Genomic DNA, 17,276 nt, shown 5'->3' with positions numbered 1-17,276 from the left:
GAAATCAGGGTGTTTTTATTTTGCTGTGTGTGTATGGTGGGGGGGGGGCAGGCCTGGTGATGGGATCGGCAGTGAGATACAATGGAAATGCTCCTGGTTTTCAGGCTGCTTATAGGGAAAGAGGTACAATGATGAGCTGACGTGAAAACTCTGCCTGAGAGCTCCCTGCTGGCCTGTGGCCAAGCAAGCAAGCAAACTGTACAGGCCATAGAGAGCTGTGCACCACGCAGATCACGAGGCAGCTTCAGCCAACAACGGAAGCACAGCTAGCAAAGACTTGGGGTCTGGTTCTTAGAGACAAGGATGGTCACACAAGTATTTCTCCTTCATCACAGTTAATGTTTTAAGATGATACTTCAAGATATATAGTAAAATGTGGTTGAATGGTCTTAGTTTTAGTGTATTCAAATGCTAAATGAACTCATTTCTATGTACACGATAAAAGCCCTTTGAGGTATAACTCTTGCTATGGTTACACAAGGATTTAATGTGTTCATCCTTATTATCTTACTGAATAAAAACTGTAGCAAAGCAGCAACAACAGTACTTCGGTAGGAGGTCTGGACTTGGCAAATCAATAATAAATGATTAAGCTGTATTGCCTGACAGGCTTGGTGCTGTCCTCCCATTTACAACAGAACCAGCTGATTCTTTAGATTGCACCCTGGACCTGTGGGACTAACCCTGTGGATTCCAGGCCTACTCACATTGGTTACCACAGCCAGGATGGCTATTCCTTGCATGATGGGCTGCCATGCGCCGATGTCCTGGGCTTTTTCTGGCACCATGCGTCTAAACTGGGTAGTCAGTTTCCACGCGTCCACTCTTATTTCCAATATATTGTTCACCAGCGCCAGCAGAGGAGCCAGTGGAAAAGAGGCCACAAATAAGGTGACGAACCCAAACTGAATAACTGTCAACAGAATGAACATATGTCACAGAGTGAAGGATGGATGGAGGACAACATATTTCCTTTGCTCTTTTAAAGCAAGAGAAAAGCAAATAAAGATCTCAGTCCCAGACAGCAGACACAGCCATAGTTGAGCACAACTTCATGGTCAACAGAAATAAATTAAATACAACACAAACACAAAATCCATGAAAAGACAATTACAATTTGTTTTTTTTTCCATGTATATTCACTTACTAGAAACAACATATTAAAATATTTTATATATCACAGCTATTTTCTGGTAATAAGTGTAAGAAATCTTAAGCATATTATTCACTCTTAGTGTCAATACAAGGTTGGGAGAAGATTCACAACTCGGTTTTAAAAAAGGACTAGAGTGGACATATCAAGTTAAGAGAAGTAAATGTAGCACTGGAGTGACCTTAGAGCTCCTGCAGTCCTTTGGTTAGATAAGAAGCAGGGTCCACTCTGGCTCGGAGGGCAAAGCTGTGGTGGCCTTGCCTTAGCTGTTGGTCTGAGAGGCCAGAGACATGTCAGAAGAGCAGCAGGCCTGGAGGAGGCAGTGAGTCACATAGACTTGGCAGAAGTGGTCGCCATAAGAGAAGTCAGACAGGCAAAGACCAGAGCTGGTGATAGGTGATGTTGGGCAGCAGTGGGAACAACAAGGAGTGATGGTAAGGTCTGTGTCTATCCCACCTCCAACATGCTCATCAGTCTTGGATCCAGGCAAGTAAGGCACTGTGGAGTGGAATGGAGTCAACTGTATTAAACTGGTAAGTGTGTGACCTACTGGAAGGCCAGCTTGCAGTCTCTACATTGGACTAAGGACCCAGTGCAGTCAGATCTCATGAGAGGACAGGTCAGGATTTTAGTCACAGTAAAACACAAGTAAAAATCCAGAAGAAAAAAGACACCATTTATGATAACAAAAGCACAATGAATAAAACAATGAGAAATGTAAGCACTATTATAATTGAAAAAATGAATGAATGAATGAATGAATGAATGAATGAATGAATGAATGAATAAGGTGTGCCATATTCTTAGTTGGTCAGAGTCATTTGGGGATGTACAAGTTCAGTTAGTAATGCCTAGGGGATTTTTTTTTTAAATTGAAAGATTGTAAATTTCAAGAGATATAAGCAAGTGAAATAGTGAGGGACAGACACACAGACAGTATTAGTACAGGCAATGATAAAAAGACTAAAAGGAGACCAACTCCAGACAACACTAATTGTAATGCTACTGTGACCTACCACATGGAGAGACAGTATGTATTAAGCTGAATGGTTTTAAAGAAGAGATATAAATACGCCTAAGCTTTCACTAGATCATAACCAGTAGGCTCACACATTGGAACAGCTACCTAACTTGGCAGAAAAATTGGGATGGCACTGGCATCACTTTTGATTTCAGGAGAATTAAAAACTTTTAAATTAAAAGTCCCTAGAAAAAAATAAAAGCCCAGTAGAATCTGCTCTGACAGTCAAATGAGAAAACCCTTGTAAACCTCTTTTGAGGCTCAGAGCTCCAGCAGCAAATCCCACCCTTTCGGCAGGGTGCAGGTCATGCTCTGGAAAGGCAAACACCAGCCTTGTCGGAAGCTTTCTTGCGACCTCACAGTTCCCCAACACCTTCTCAAAGGCAGCATCACACCACTTGCTTCTCTGCCTCTCATTATGTCCTCCAAGCCCTGCATCCCACGGGACTGAATCTCCGCACGTTATCTAGCAGGTGACGGCACAGTCCGAAGCCCAGGCACATTTCTAGTCCTGTTTGTTTATCGCCAGGCAGATTGACACAGATGACACAGTTTTCCATAAGCCAAGTTACACATTAAAAAATTGGAGCCTTGAAAACACTACTACCTTGCCCTAATGCTTCTTCCACTCTCCCACAATTTCTAGCAGCCAAGAGGCTTTGGTTGTAACTACCCTTCCTCTACCTTTTCCGTTGTGTTCCTTTATTTTTTGTCACATTTCAATTCCTCTCCAACAATGTTATTATTTTCTAAGCCTGCTCTCTGCTGACAAAACTGCCCCCCTGACCCTGCCGCTCTGCTCTTCTCCTTTTAAATGGAGCGTTACCCTAAGACCTTGTCATCAATTCTGTCAATTTCTCTGCAAACCAGCTAGGCTGCTGGACCCATCTGCATGGCTCGCCTGCCTCTCAGGTCCCACCTGGGCACTGCCTTTCTTATCTACACACATTTGAATCTCCACACCAGCTCCTCAACCTACCTCCTAGAAGGTGTCCTAACAATTCTATTTACTTGCCATACAAGTCACCTCCTTAACACTTAACTTACCAAACTTGTCTGTCTCCTGGGATCTATACCTGGGGCCTATACCCTCTAGGTATGTGTTAGTTATCTAGATTAATTGCTCTAGCTCCTAGATTATCATCTTCCCAAAAGTATGGTCTCTGACCACAACCCCTTCCATTGTGCTTCCAGAGTAATCTGATCTTCAACATTGACGTTATTTAATTTCTCTTATACCCCTATTCCTTCATATGAAATCTAAGGTACATGTTGTACCAAACACGGGGACCATCATGACATGTCTGTAGCTTAGTTGATACCCCACCTATCAATTCTTTGTTTTAAACACACTTTCTCTACTAGACTTTCTTTAAGTGGCCATATTATTACTTAAAAAGGTGTCTGCCTTTTTGCATGAAATGTCCTTTCCTCTCACCATACCATTGATAACTTACTACCACTCATTTTTCAAAATCCAGTCCAAATGGCATGATCTTAACTAGGCCACTGCTGCTAGGCTGTACCTGGGCAAGTCTTTTCTTGTCATGCTCAGGCAATGATTCAGTGTTTGGCAAAAACCTCTACTCAAACATGTGCATTAAATAAATGAATGAAGACACAGGAGACTTCAAATCCCTCCCAGTTACTTAGTTGCCATGCTGGAAGTTTCGTGCCAAGGCCAGGGGACTTCAGTGCAGGTGGTGGGCAGGAAAAGAGCTGAGAGGAAAGAAAGGAAGAATGTAGTCCTGGGCAGTATAGCAGGGACTGTGATGGGTATGGCACAGGGGAAGAAGGGAGTGGGCAAAGGGATGCTGAAAGAGCTGTGATATTCACTAGAGTAAATTAAACAGAGGAAATAATATATGAAGGTCATTGTTTTAATGATTTTGAAAATTTAACATGGAGATGAACAAATTAACAAGGCAAGAGCATCATAGACAACTTCATAGCTAACTTCATCTCAATGCATTTCTGTATGGCATCTTTCCAGTGGGAAATCACTGAGATATTGAGAGGCCTGTGTCTGTGGTATGTATGACTCTATGTACAAAACAGCATATTTGCTTCCATATATAAATACTGAAAGCTCTATTTCAGGACCCAACATACTGGGGTCAACTTCGGCTCACATCCCAGGGTTACTCGATTTTAAAATGGCAGGAAATTTACTGAATCAAAGAAACATAAGTTTCACCGGTAACAATGATAAAATCATAGGGCATAGCCTTGGTGGGAGACTGGGTGGGGCATGCGAATTTAAGATTAACTAGTAATTGCATAGATGCTCTAACTCACTTAAGTATTAGCGAGTGTAAGTTCTGGGCAGCAGGGCTGAGGGCTGGAAGATGAGGAGCACTTGGAAGTTTGCTCCAGCAGGATGGGTACAGCAGAGAGGGGCACACGTACGATTATGGTATCCAGGGCTGCAGGGGTCCCCAACAAAGGAATAGCAAAGCAGAATGAAAACTGGGGAGGTCCCCAAGGGTACAGTGGAAACTGGCTAGGTAGGAAGGAAGGGGAAAAGACAGAGCAGTGGTGGTGCCAGGCCAACAGGTCGTTTGCAGGAAGGTGTTTCCCTAGAGCTGTTGGAGCTGTATTTACAAACGTGAAGAAGGACAAAACACAGATTTTACTCTGTTATTGAATATACAATAACAGACTGCCAACTCTCAGAAACTGATGACATTTTCTAAGTCCTTGGGTATTATTTGGATAATTGGAAACCAATTTAATGAATCTCAAAATATGTCTGTAAGAGCTATTTTTCTGTCTTTTTTTTTATAGGGTCAGATGAGGCCAAATTATTTAACTCACAAGGCCTGTCACGATTTTAATTAGCTTATGACACTCTAAAAGAGTATCAGCTTCTCCCCAAAGCTTAACTATATAACATTTTCTCTGACCATCATTTATTTGATCAATCAACTAGGGAAAAAAAGTTTCCCAAGTGTTTTTTTGCGGGGAGAGAGTAAAATAAAAAATAGTATTCTGAGCTAGGAGAGTCGTATTAATGCTTGGCTCTAATAAGAAATACTTATAATTATGACTCATTTTGGAATAATGTACAATTGCCTTGTAGTCTTTTTGAAAACCAACAGAATAAATAATTACAGCATCTTAATTATGTATCACTCCCAATAAAATTTGTTCTTAAGAGCCGAGCATGTTTTTAATCCCAGCACTCGGGAGGCAGAGTTAGGTGGATCGCTTCAATTGGAGGCCACCTTGAAATTACACAGTGAATTAATTCCAGGTCAGCCTAGCCTAGAGTGAAATCCCACATCAAAACAAAAACAAAAACAAAACAACGACAAAAATAAACAACTTATTCTTAAAACATATAAAAAGCAAGAAATGAAGTTCAAATCTGACCCCAGGTTGATATAGCCCCAAAGTGAACCATTTTCTCACCAAAGCATACAAATAAGTTTCACATACACTTTGAAAGCAATTGTCTTATACAGAGAATGCAGTTTAACAAAACCCACCTTCTATCTGCAGACTTGTGAATAGGGATCATGAAGAGCTGTCTTTTCAAACACAACACCCTGTATGTGAATACAAGGCCCAGCAAACTAATTTTGCATCTGTTTTTCTATTTTCCTAAGTTTAAAGCAACTGTGATTCAGTGTAACACTTAGCAGAAAGGGCATGTAAACAGCCATATGGGGCATAAGCATGTCATAGTGCTTCCTGTGGAAATATGTTCTGAGATGCATCTATTCACAGGCAACAAAGAGCTCAAAATCAAGCTCCACTGTAGAGACACAGAGTCTGAGCAAATAATCCAAAATGGTAAGATGTTCAAGAAGGAACAGGCCTGTGCTAAATATGAACTCCAGATCAGCAGAATGGTTCCCTGTCAGAAAGGACCTCAAGGCACTGGGCAGCCCTGGTTAGAAAAAACAAGCCATTGTAGATGGAGCAAGTTATAGAAGGGGAGTGTTCCTACTGGGAAGCAGCATGGGCTTCACGCCTGCTTCAATGACGAGACCAGAAGCGTATGAGACAGCCATGCCGGCGTGGACTCCAGCCCAAGCTGAATGGATCACACCTAATGGCAGTGGTTGTGTCCATTCTCAGAGAACATGGTTAGAATGTTTGAGAACTAATGGTGAAGAAGTTCCTTGAGGAATATTGTATTTTGTTGCAGGTAACATATCTTTAGTACTTAACAAGAAAAATATTGGCAAAGACACACATGGCCACATTATTTGAAAGCCTGTTACCATTTTATCTAGTGGAGAAAAATGTAGTCCTTTCATGTTCATAAAGTGATTATTTGGCTCAGTCCATAGCTGCTTTGGGCTCTAACACATGTTTCAACACAAATGTTACATAACACTTCACTAAAAACTTACTCATTTCAAGATACTCATAAAAGAGTCCCAGTTTGCCCATGGGCTGCAGATGATAATCTTGTTCCCACCGTGGAGTTGTCCTTTCTGATCCTGAAACTCTTTGAAATCGACCAATTAGATTCATGATCCAGCTGCAAGAAAGAGCACATTGGAGATTAGAATGAGTGTTATCAGACCAAATGTCATGAAGCACTTTTTGCTTTCTCAAAGCTGACTGTATAATCTTCCTAAGAAATTAACTTGATGCACGTTAAATATCTTATTTCTGCTGACATATCCCAACATATTCTGTAAGCAGAACTGAAAGTAGGTTATCAAAGAAGTGCACACTCATTCTCGTACCTCCTTTTCACATGGGCAGGTTAAGGCTGTGAAGATTCTTTCATTTGATTAACTTTAGTTTTTCCCATTTCCCCTCTAATCATTCAAAGTGGTCTTTCAAGTATGAGAATCATCAGTGAAAATAAGCAAAATGAAGACACAGCATGTGAGCTGGTTGTAAATGTTGGGGGTTGGGTGGGAATCAGAGCAAGTTCTCTTTGTTCATTATTTATTTATTTATTTATTTATTTGAGAGTGACAGAGACAGAAAGAGGCAGAGAGAGAGAGAGAGAGAGAGAGAGAGAGAGAGAGAGAGAGAGAGAGAGGGAGGGAGGGAGGGAGGGAGGGAGGGAGGGAGGGAGGGAGGGAGGGAGGGAGGGAGGATGGGCGCACCAGGGCTTCCAGCCACTGCAAAGGAACTCCAGATGCGTGCGCCCTCTTGTGCATCTGGCTAACGTGGGTCCTGGGGGATCGAGCCTCAAACCGGGGTCCTTAGGCTTCACAGGCAAGCACTTAACCACTAAGCCATCTCTCCAGCCTGCAAGTTCTTTTGTATCTGTGCGTAGGGAGACCTGGGATGCTGGAGGGATAACCTCACCTAATGATCACTGACTGATGACAAGGACATGGAAGAGGCAAAGAGCTGAGGGAACAGGGAATACGGAGGCCAAGTTCCTGCTGGTGACTCATGGCATAGAGGCTTCTGCCATCCTGGGCTAGTGGGCCGATGCACTGGGGTGCAGTCTATGAGACCACTAAGGATTTGAGTGTTCTTCACTGGGGGAAGTGAGAAACAGCCGCAGGGCACTAGGCACAGAAGTGATAGTTTGACATTAGATACAACAGGTCTCTGACTCTATGTTAAGTTGAGCAATTTAAGAACATGGGGAGCATAACAGCTTGTCACCATCACAGTGCAGAACCAGCTCTGCCCACTGATGGGTGGTTCATTTCCATCCAGCTGTCTCTTTTTTCTTCTTGAATATCATGCTTCTTGGCTTCTTGGGCTCAGACAAATGCTTCCTCCCCCTTTAAGCCAATTTGCTCTGAAGGAATCTGAGATGGTAGGGGAATGGTGTGAAGCAGCAGCACACAGAACCACCGTCCCCTCAAGCAACAGCCAGTTGTGGTTTACTTGTGGAGTTCATCCGAAGCAGCACCAGTGACTTCAGGGCACATGTAACATCCGGCTATGCTTCTGGCTGATTAGACCACAGGTTTGTGCGGGATTCACATTCTGACCATGAGAAAGCCTCACTGCAAAGGCAACTACCACAAGAGAGAGTGCAGGCCCTCATCCTGGCCCTTGTGTGCACGCAGTGCTAAGCACACAGGACTCACAACAGCTGCTGATCTCAGCATCAACTTCCCTGACCACCACGGAGGGGAGCCCTTACTCAGGGGAGATGCTCTTTCATAGAACACGCCCCTGGCTTCCCATCTTCCCCATGCCCTTCCACGCCCTGGGAAAAGTGGAGGGATTTGGACTCAGGCTCTGCTGAGTTTAAATGCACACTACTGCATTGCTTAATAGTTAAAAGTAAATGGGTGATAAATTGGTACAATGACCATGGCTGTTGTTGGGATTAATTGGAATCAAAGTACGTAAAGGGTTTAAGCACAGTTCTTCATATATTCATACCCTCTGCTGACCAATACAGGACCTGTGTTATTGGGAACGTTAGCTTGGGGATATCAGGTCTCATAGACCAGCAGTTCTCACTTTGGTATTTACAAGGAAGATGTGGAACACTTGTTAACAGTGTAGCTTCTTACATGTCAAGTCAAAAAGTAGAGGAAGCCCCAACACCCCACATCACCATACTTCATGACACCAAGTCTCAAGATTTCTGGTTTTTTTTTTTTGTTTTTCGAGGTAGGGTCTCGCTGTAGCCCAGGCTGACCTGGAATTCACTATGGAGTCTCAGGGTAGCCTCGAACTCACTGCGATCCTCCTACCTCTGCCTCCCGAGTGCTCAGATTAAAGGCGTGCACCACCACGCCTCGCTGGTTTCTACTTTTTTTAAAAAAAAAAACATTTTTATAAGAAGGAGATAAAGAGAAACTGAGAGAAAGTGGAGAGACACATAGAGCGGGAGGGAGAGGGAAAGAGAGACAGTGAATAGACGTAAGAGCATGGGTGTACCAGGGCCTCTTGCCACTGCAAATGAATTCCAGACATATGAATCACTTTGTGTTTCCGGCTTTATGTGGGTATTCGTTATCTGTGTGTAGGGAGGACTGGAACATGGTGCTGGGAAATTGAACCTGGGCAGGCTGGCTTTGCAAGCAAACACCTCTCATAGCTGAGCTATCTCTCTAGCCTCTCTACTGTTTTCTCTTCTGCCTCTCACTTGCAGCTCTAGCCTCTCATGAATCCTATGTACCAGAAAAGCAGGTATTTTTCTTTCTTGGCCCTCAGTAGGTCATAATTTGGATTCAGGGTGCAACTTCTATCTTGCTACATTCCTAACTTATCTGGTGCCTCCTCTGTCTACTGTTCCATCTTCCCACGCACAGTAGATGATGTCGTAAGTCTCTGTCTGGCTTCATAAGCTTTGGACTCGAAGCTGCTAGTTCCGTTTTCCCAGGTGAACAGTCAGCTGTAATAGAAATGCACCCACTGTTGCCCTCCCTGAATGTGGGGTTTCCCACTGGGCTGTTTCTGATCCCAGTCTTCACTGTGCATGAGCATCACCTATGAACTTCAAAACCCACTAGATACTTCCCCCCATCCAAGGCTAGAAGTAGGGATCATAAAGTAATTTCTGTACCAATTTACCATGTATAAAACATATCATAACAAGTTGCCCTTTTCTAAGTTACTTAGTGAATATAGTGTGACACCACTTTACATCTGATTTTCTCTTGGCCTCTGTCATACTGAATTCACATACTGGAGACAGATACTAATTCTGCTTCGAATAGGTGCACTTCCTGCACCTACTCCATGCTGAGTTCACTGCCCTTGGACTTGAAGGGTGAGTGTGCACTGTGAAGGGATCTGCAGGTTAGGACTCCCACTGTCTCTAACTTTAGCCTCATCTATATCATCTCTTCAGAATGAGCATTTCCTCCTACACCAGCTCTTGCGATGCATGCGCATGGTCACAGCAGAAAACACAGAAGATACGTAAGGGAAAAGATAGCCAGCCTCTTCTAAACACCTGAGAGAACTGATGCTACAGGCATTTGGGGTGTTTATCTTCCCTAACATTTCATCTTAAAACATCTCCAGAATAATTTATTTAACAGAGGAATTATACTACTCTTTTATCAAGTACAGAATAAACCAATTTCCAGAAATGCCTCATATCGGAAGTACTTATTGCTGCTGGGCAGACCAAGGACCTTGAGCTTGTTCTCTGGGTCCAGACAACAACCATGTTTACTGGTGGTTTTATCTGAAGCTTATGAGGTCTTCACTCATGCAAGGGTTCATGCCCAGTGCTTTCTCTATGCTGAAGACCAGCCCAGACACGGGAGCGACCACAGGTGGAGCCCCACCCACGGTGCCCGACACTCTAGGCCCTTGGTCCAGGAATCAAAGCAGAGGGGCCAGGGATGAGAAGTCCACCACGTTCCTTCTGACATGGCAACTTTTGAAAACAGCTGCTAACCCTCTTCCCTTTCCCATGAGTTTCTCAGATGACTGCTTCTCTGGGAAGCAGGGGTAAAAACATATTACTCTATAGAAAACAGTAAGAGGGAAACTGGCCCTTCAATAGCAGCAACAGCCCCAGTTCCTGTGATTTGGCTCAGACTTTGCATTCCAAGTTTTCAGGCTAAGGGAAAGACAATTTAAAACACATGGCATATATCTTAGACCAGAGCAGAAATACCAAGGCAACAGTCAGGTCACTGTGACTTATAACAATAAGCTTACTTGAAGTGAAGATATAGATAGGTCATGGATGCTATAATTTATCCTTTAATTTCTCAATACTAATTTAAGAAATAATACTTTGTATTTTTTTCAGATTGTGTAAATCATTTTCCTGGTACTAATTTAAGAAATAGACTCTCCTCCTGAATGTTTTAAAATTAGAAAACAGCTGACTGTTAAATAATCTATTTGGTTAAAAAAACACTTCTTTAATAATATAAGAATGAGCTAGACTTTATTCTATATATATCTATTTTCAATAGAAACAAATGGTATGATTTAGCTACTATTACTTATCTAGAAACATATGAATTTTATGGAAGAGTTATTTTTTACACAGTAGGATTATAAAATTATTTCACTACTAAAACCACAACTCTTTTCTGTGGGGAGAGGGGGGCTGTTTAGAGAAGGACTTTGGTAGTTCACATTGACAAGGGAGGATGAAGCCCAGGTGAGGGACTGGAAGGATGCCCGGAATCAGTTAACCATTCCATAAACAGAATGAACAAAAGCCTAACAATTCAGGAGAAAGGTTCTAGAAAAGAAGGGAAAGGAAGAATAGGAAGCTGTAAATGATGGGTCTAGCAGGGCAAAATGTAGCCTACAAAGGGTGATGGGTTTTAAGCAAATTCACCCTGTGGCATGGTGGACAAGACTTTTTACAAAGAAGGAGGATTTGTATTTCAAAAGGTAAGCTGAGTGAAGCATGCCTGAGTAGTATGTATTTGGGGAGGGCATTCAGGAGAGAGGCAATGCTGTCTTGTGCTGGCAGGAAACAGACGAGGATCAAGATAGGAGGCAAATCAGAAGAGGGATCAAAAAGTTCATGAGAGCAAACCTTCAGAGCCAGTCATAACCTCAACAACACAGGTATGTCAGCAGCATGGTCTTCTGCTTCCCAGAACTTGTTGAATGAGTTAGGAGAGCAATGATGTCATGGTGGCAGAGGGCGGAGAGGCAAGGTGGGGGGAGGGAGAGCAGTGCAAGAGTCAGAGGATTGAAACACTGCTGGCTGAGATGGAGGAGAAACCACAAGCCAGGGTCTGAGTGGCTTCTAAAAGTGAGAAAGAGCAAAAACAGATTCACTTAAGAACCTCTAGAAAGATGCACCATGCTGCCGTCAGCAGTAAGAATGCCAGACTTCTGACTGCCAGGACCAGATGACACTAAATTTGTCTTATTTTAATCTATCAGTTTCACAGTGATCTGCTAAGTAGCAATGGAAAACTAGTACATGTGTCCTGAAATTTACAGGAAATGGAGATGGCTCTGGGTTGCCTCCTTTGATATGGGTGGGTGTTAAGTGAACGTTTAAGTGGACAATGGGACTCCTGCCAACACCTGAAGTGTAACTATGCCCTGCTGGTGTTCTCAGTTTCTGGGGAAACAAGAAGTCAAAATCTTCATGGTTGTTTAAAAATGTTCTGTACTGGGCTGGAGGGATGGCTTAGCAGTTAAGTGCTTGCCTATGAAGCCTAAGGACCCTGGTTCAAGGCTCGATTCCCCAGGACCCACGTTAGCCACATGCACAAGGGGACACATGTGTCTAGAGTTCGTTTGCAGTGGCTGGAGGCCCTGGTGCGCCCATTCTCTCTCTCTCTCTCTGTCTGTCATTCTCAAATAAATAAAAATAAACAAAAAAAATTAAAAATGTTCTGTATATCTGTGCCTTGCAGACGGAAGGATGCTCTTGAAAGCACAGTCCTGGGACCCTGGAGCTGAATCTCATGGCAATGTCTTACTGCCAGTGTGACCTTAGCACCAGGCCTTTGTTTATAAAAGGGAGATTAAAAGAGGGATAGCTAAAAAAAATTAAACTATATAAATATACATGCATGCATAGATATATGCATATGTACATAATACATGCACATATATAGCCCTCAGTGCAGTGACTGGCACTTACATTAATAACCATGCAATACATCAATATTAACGACCTTTAGTGCAGAGGGGAAGGTTGAGGAGCTATGGGAATGTGTGGCCACCTGTAGTTCACAGCTCTGACAAAGGCCCTTTCTCAAAGTCTGTGGTGGCTTAGCCACCAGCAACATCCTCACAGGCATGGATTATAGCAGGTGAGGGTTTTGCTAACTATGATAATTACATAATTATTCAGCACTGGGCTATTTAAATTGTTAGTTGGGCCTTCTTGTCCATTGACTTTTAACACTAATAGATTTTAGATCATTTTGGAGGTATTACCCACACATGCAGCTGTGTGGGTAAATTAGTTCAGTGTGTGGGCTGACCTGCCCCTTCTCCCAACACCAGGGATCACATTCACACTCACGGAAGCAGTACTTCTTGTATGTTATTCCAGATTGCTTTTCCTCCCATGATGATTGTCAGCTGGGTTGTCAGTTCAAGAAGACAGCCACCTGGGTCACACTGGAATGTTAAAAAGAAAAATCTCACTTAGATTGTAGTTGGATGTGAATTGCAATAAGGGCATTACATTTACTTTTCTAATTCTCTTTCTGTCTAGGCTAAAAATATCTAAGGAATATACATACAGTGAACACAGCCATTCATTAGTTGACAGAAAACATGAAGCAGCTTACACTGTCCACAGAATGCAACAGCTCCATTTTCTCACCTCTTCATTTCTGTATTTTCCCAGCCAGTACACTGGGTCTCCTGGATAGCCTACAAATTTGCCCTTAAAGAAGGCAATGTAGAAGCACGAGGAGTAGTAGTTGACAAACTGGAAGAGGAACATCTTCATGGTCAGGCTGTTCTCATAGTCAGTCTGGGTCCTTGGGAGTTCTGTGGTTAAAAAGGAAGAAAGGAGAGATGCTCAATCTGCAGCTTTGAGACCCTAATCAAAGGCTTGGGTACATGAGTTAACATGTTAAAAGAAATACAATTCACACTGTTTCCATTTAAGCCATTTTCAGTTCCTTAATATAGCCACTGTGCTAATCCCAAGTTTACACATTGTTGTAAGTGTTCTCTTCTCAAATGAATAAAGTACCCCATATGTCAATTTTCCTATCTTTCTTTCTATTTATCTATGTATCTATCTATTGACATACATACATATAGACAGAGAGAGGAGGGATACTTTATTCATATATGTGTAGGTAATTAGTGGGTATAAAATATGCAGACTATCAATATGTGTTCATCTATAAATGTATGTATTACATATATTGTTTTCAAATGTTCTTTAAAATTTCCAAGCTCCATGCAATCAAACTGACATGAAGTGTGTTAGGTCTAAAAACTGACAGAGCTGGGCACAGTAGCACATTCCTTTAATCCCAGCATTTAGGAAGCAGAGGTATTAGGATGGCCATGAGTCCGTGGCCAACCTGGGACTACCTAGTGAATTGCAGGTCAGCTTGGGCTACAGTAAGCTCCTACCTCAAAAAAACAAACAAACAAAAATAAATAAATAAATAAATACAATGTTAAATTAAATTAAAAAAAAAACTGACAGAAAGCACTTTTTTGTGGTGCTGGGATGAAGCTTGGGACCTCTTATGTGCTTGGTCACTGCACAGCCCCATGGAAAGTAAGCTCTGAACTGCCTAGTCCATGAAGTTCTTTTGTCTTCCTGAATTGCAGTAAGGTAAAACTGCTAAAGAAAATAAAAAAATAGGGGCAACTTGCTAGAGGCATTCAGGGAAGGCAAAACCGGTTCTCCTTCTAGTTGGGAATTTCAATCAGTCCAATTGCTTTTAGATGACCACTGGGCAGCCCATTTGGAGAACGACCCAGATGTGCACAGGGAATGGGAAGCCCTTAACTCTGCTATGAATCAGCTTCCTGGGACAGACACCAGAGAGAAGCAGCACTAACTCCAGAAGCCAGGGCTGACGAGCCTACATTAATATGAACAGCATGGGGGAAGACGTGGAACAGTGAGGCTTCCCATGCTCTCGGCAGCAGAGCAGTGTGCGCCACCAGAACTGAGACCCTATTTCACTTATTTGCAATAAAGAGACTATTTACATTCAGCAACAGAGTACATGATCTAACATAATTGAAAATATTATTCAGCCCCAGTCTGTTTACACAGAGCTGACATTATAATGATTGTCACTGCTTTGTCCTCTTATCAGTACATAGCTGCACAGAGTTTATTTCCCATACAAGCCAGAGAAAACATGTTCACCCTTGAAAATTTCTAAAATGTATAATCCACAGGGATTGCAATGGCTAAAGGGTATAGCCCAATTTACCAGGTTCTGCAAAGGTCTCAGCTAATTTTTGTGTCTTTAGAGGTAGGGTCTCACTCTAGCCCAGGCTGACCTGGAACATATTCTATACTTCTAGGCTGGCCTCGAACTCACAGAGATCCCCCTACCTCCGCCTTACAAGCGTTGGGCTAAAAGGTGTGTGCCACTCCCTCTGGCATCAGTTAATTTTTAAATTTCCTAAGCTAGTGCAGGACCTACCAAAGTTGGTGATCATGATAGCCACTTTCTCATAAATGGTGTTCAGAATCATGATAATGATGAAGCTGATGATGGAAGCAGTGATGGATGTGGCCATCTGTGGGGTCAGGTACTTCTGGATGGGGTCTGTTCCACTGGGGTTTTTGGGAAGGTTTGTAGAGAAGACAATGAACACCGAGAGCCTGTAGACAATGATCCCGATCACAGAAGCGATGATGAGCAGAATCTGAAAACACGTGAACACACATGAGCACATGGAGAATCCACCTCACACTCACTTGGCCCCACACTCAGACTGACAGAGGGCACGTACAAAGTGATGCCACCAAAGAAGTAGGAAATTGGGCATGAGAACGGGAAAGGAGAGCCAGGAGAGTTTCACATGCTTTGCACACTCAGGTGTTCAAGTGGCCATCACCTGTACCTGCATGTCTACCAGATCTATGACACCAACCCACTGTAGCTTGATATAGTCCCCAGCAGAGCCTGCACATAGTAAGATTTTACGTTTTCAGTAAGCCAATTTGCTCTGGTAACTGGATAAGGAACATTAAAGGGCCTGTGAGCCATCCCTTATTTGATACACCATATCAGACACTGTTTGAAAGGAAGCTTTAAACTGTTTTGCCTACATCCACTTTCCTGGACATACTGTACATCCATGCACTATGTGTCTGACTGCTCAAGATGATGGCCCCAAGAGAAAAGTTACAGAGAATGTGGACCTCAAAACCAAGCAATGAGTCCATATGTGGATAGGAGAGAGAGGTGGCCTCTAGCACTGGCTAGAGGACCTTATATAAGCCAATCTGCAGGGTTTCAGATTTCCTCATCTTCACAAAGGGCATACCTAATTTCCAGACCAGTGGGGGATGAAACAAGTTACCATTGGGAAAAGCACTAAGCCTGGACTCCCGAGAAACACTATGTAATACCACTGTGGTATCTGAAGTGTTAAAATGAAGATTTTTCTTACCTCCTAAGCAATCTGCCTGTAGAAAAAGCATTATATTGGCCCTGTAATCTGTTCATTATCTCCTTTTCCTTCACAGCTAAATCGTGTGAAATGAATAAGTGTGTGTGTGTGTGTGTGTGTTTAAGAATGACTGAAATGAGAAAAGATGTATTAAGTTTCCCTAACTCAGCACAATACAAGCAGGATATTAAAATATTATTTTTCTAAAAATGACCTCCACGGTAATTTTTTAGGTCATGAGTTATATAGCAGCATCCTTTAAACTCTGACTGCCCTGCCCCCACTGGTTTGTTGTTGAACCCTCACAACAAGCCTGGGAGGGAGGTGGTATTACAGCTCTTGCCTGGATGAAGAAACAGATGCAGAAGCAGAATGAGCAATTAGGTCCAGGTTAAGGCATCACGAGTGAACAGAATCAGATCTGTGAGGACACACTGACTTCTGTGCAGCCTGCCCCCTCCATGGCTTAGGACATGGGTTCTAATTCACCCCAGAGCTCTTACAAGCATGGAGTGCTTCCAAACCCTTCCAGGCTGCTGGGCATGTTCAGTCTCTCCATCCATAGGGCAGGGCTAGTTCTCCTTCATTGTTTTTACTTACCTCTCTTTGAGTCTAGCTTTGATACTTTTCAGATCAAAACCTTAGTATGTGCTCGTTGGGAGAAGTTGAAAGTGCCTTGCAGTGATGATACACTGTATTTGCTGATCTGCATCCACTTCCTAGCCTAGAGAAGCCCTAGGTTTCACATAGAGGGGAACACCTTCTCCTCGACTTTCAGCCCTGGGGTGTAGATATTACTGAGGTTGCAGTAGATAGCCTTCACCATAACTACTCCTTCTACCTAGAGTTTAGTTTCAGACATCAGTAAAACCCTGCTCCTCTATCTTACCATTATTTAAACCATTGGACACTGATTTCATTAGTCATAAAAATAATATAAAGAAAACCAGGAAAGTCTATTCACTGTTTAAGAATAAGCATAATTGCAGAGCTAAGCTTTGTTTGCATTTTTAATACCAGTTCACATACTCTATCCTTTTCTTTAACTCCTAATAATCATATGCATTTCATGTCATGGAATCTTTACATAAGCACACCTTTTCAAGGCTGTATAATATTCCATGATAGTCCCACAGGTGAATGTAA

The 17,276-nt window shown here is 42.6% G+C and overlaps 1 protein-coding gene across 2 annotated transcripts in view; it reads right to left on the bottom strand.

Annotated features, from left to right (window-relative positions):
• Ano6 (anoctamin 6) overlaps positions 1-17,276 on the bottom strand; it is a 204,331-nt gene that overhangs the window by 16,840 nt on the left and 170,215 nt on the right. For both annotated transcript variants that reach the window (XM_045152432.1, XM_012951190.2), the window contains 5 exons: positions 15,155-15,380; positions 13,348-13,517; positions 13,042-13,139; positions 6,539-6,669; positions 708-913 (listed from right to left, as the gene is read on the bottom strand). In XM_045152432.1, coding sequence (XP_045008367.1) covers positions 708-913; positions 6,539-6,669; positions 13,042-13,139; positions 13,348-13,517; positions 15,155-15,380 — 831 coding nt within the window. The remainder of the gene's footprint in view (positions 1-707; positions 914-6,538; positions 6,670-13,041; positions 13,140-13,347; positions 13,518-15,154; positions 15,381-17,276) is intronic.

The sequence above is a fragment of the Jaculus jaculus genome, chromosome 6, assembly GCF_020740685.1.
Source record: "Jaculus jaculus isolate mJacJac1 chromosome 6, mJacJac1.mat.Y.cur, whole genome shotgun sequence".
Taxonomy (NCBI): domain Eukaryota; kingdom Metazoa; phylum Chordata; class Mammalia; order Rodentia; family Dipodidae; genus Jaculus; species Jaculus jaculus.
The sequence above is the reverse complement of the archived record's forward strand: the minus strand, read 5'-3'. Positions and strand labels throughout refer to the sequence as shown.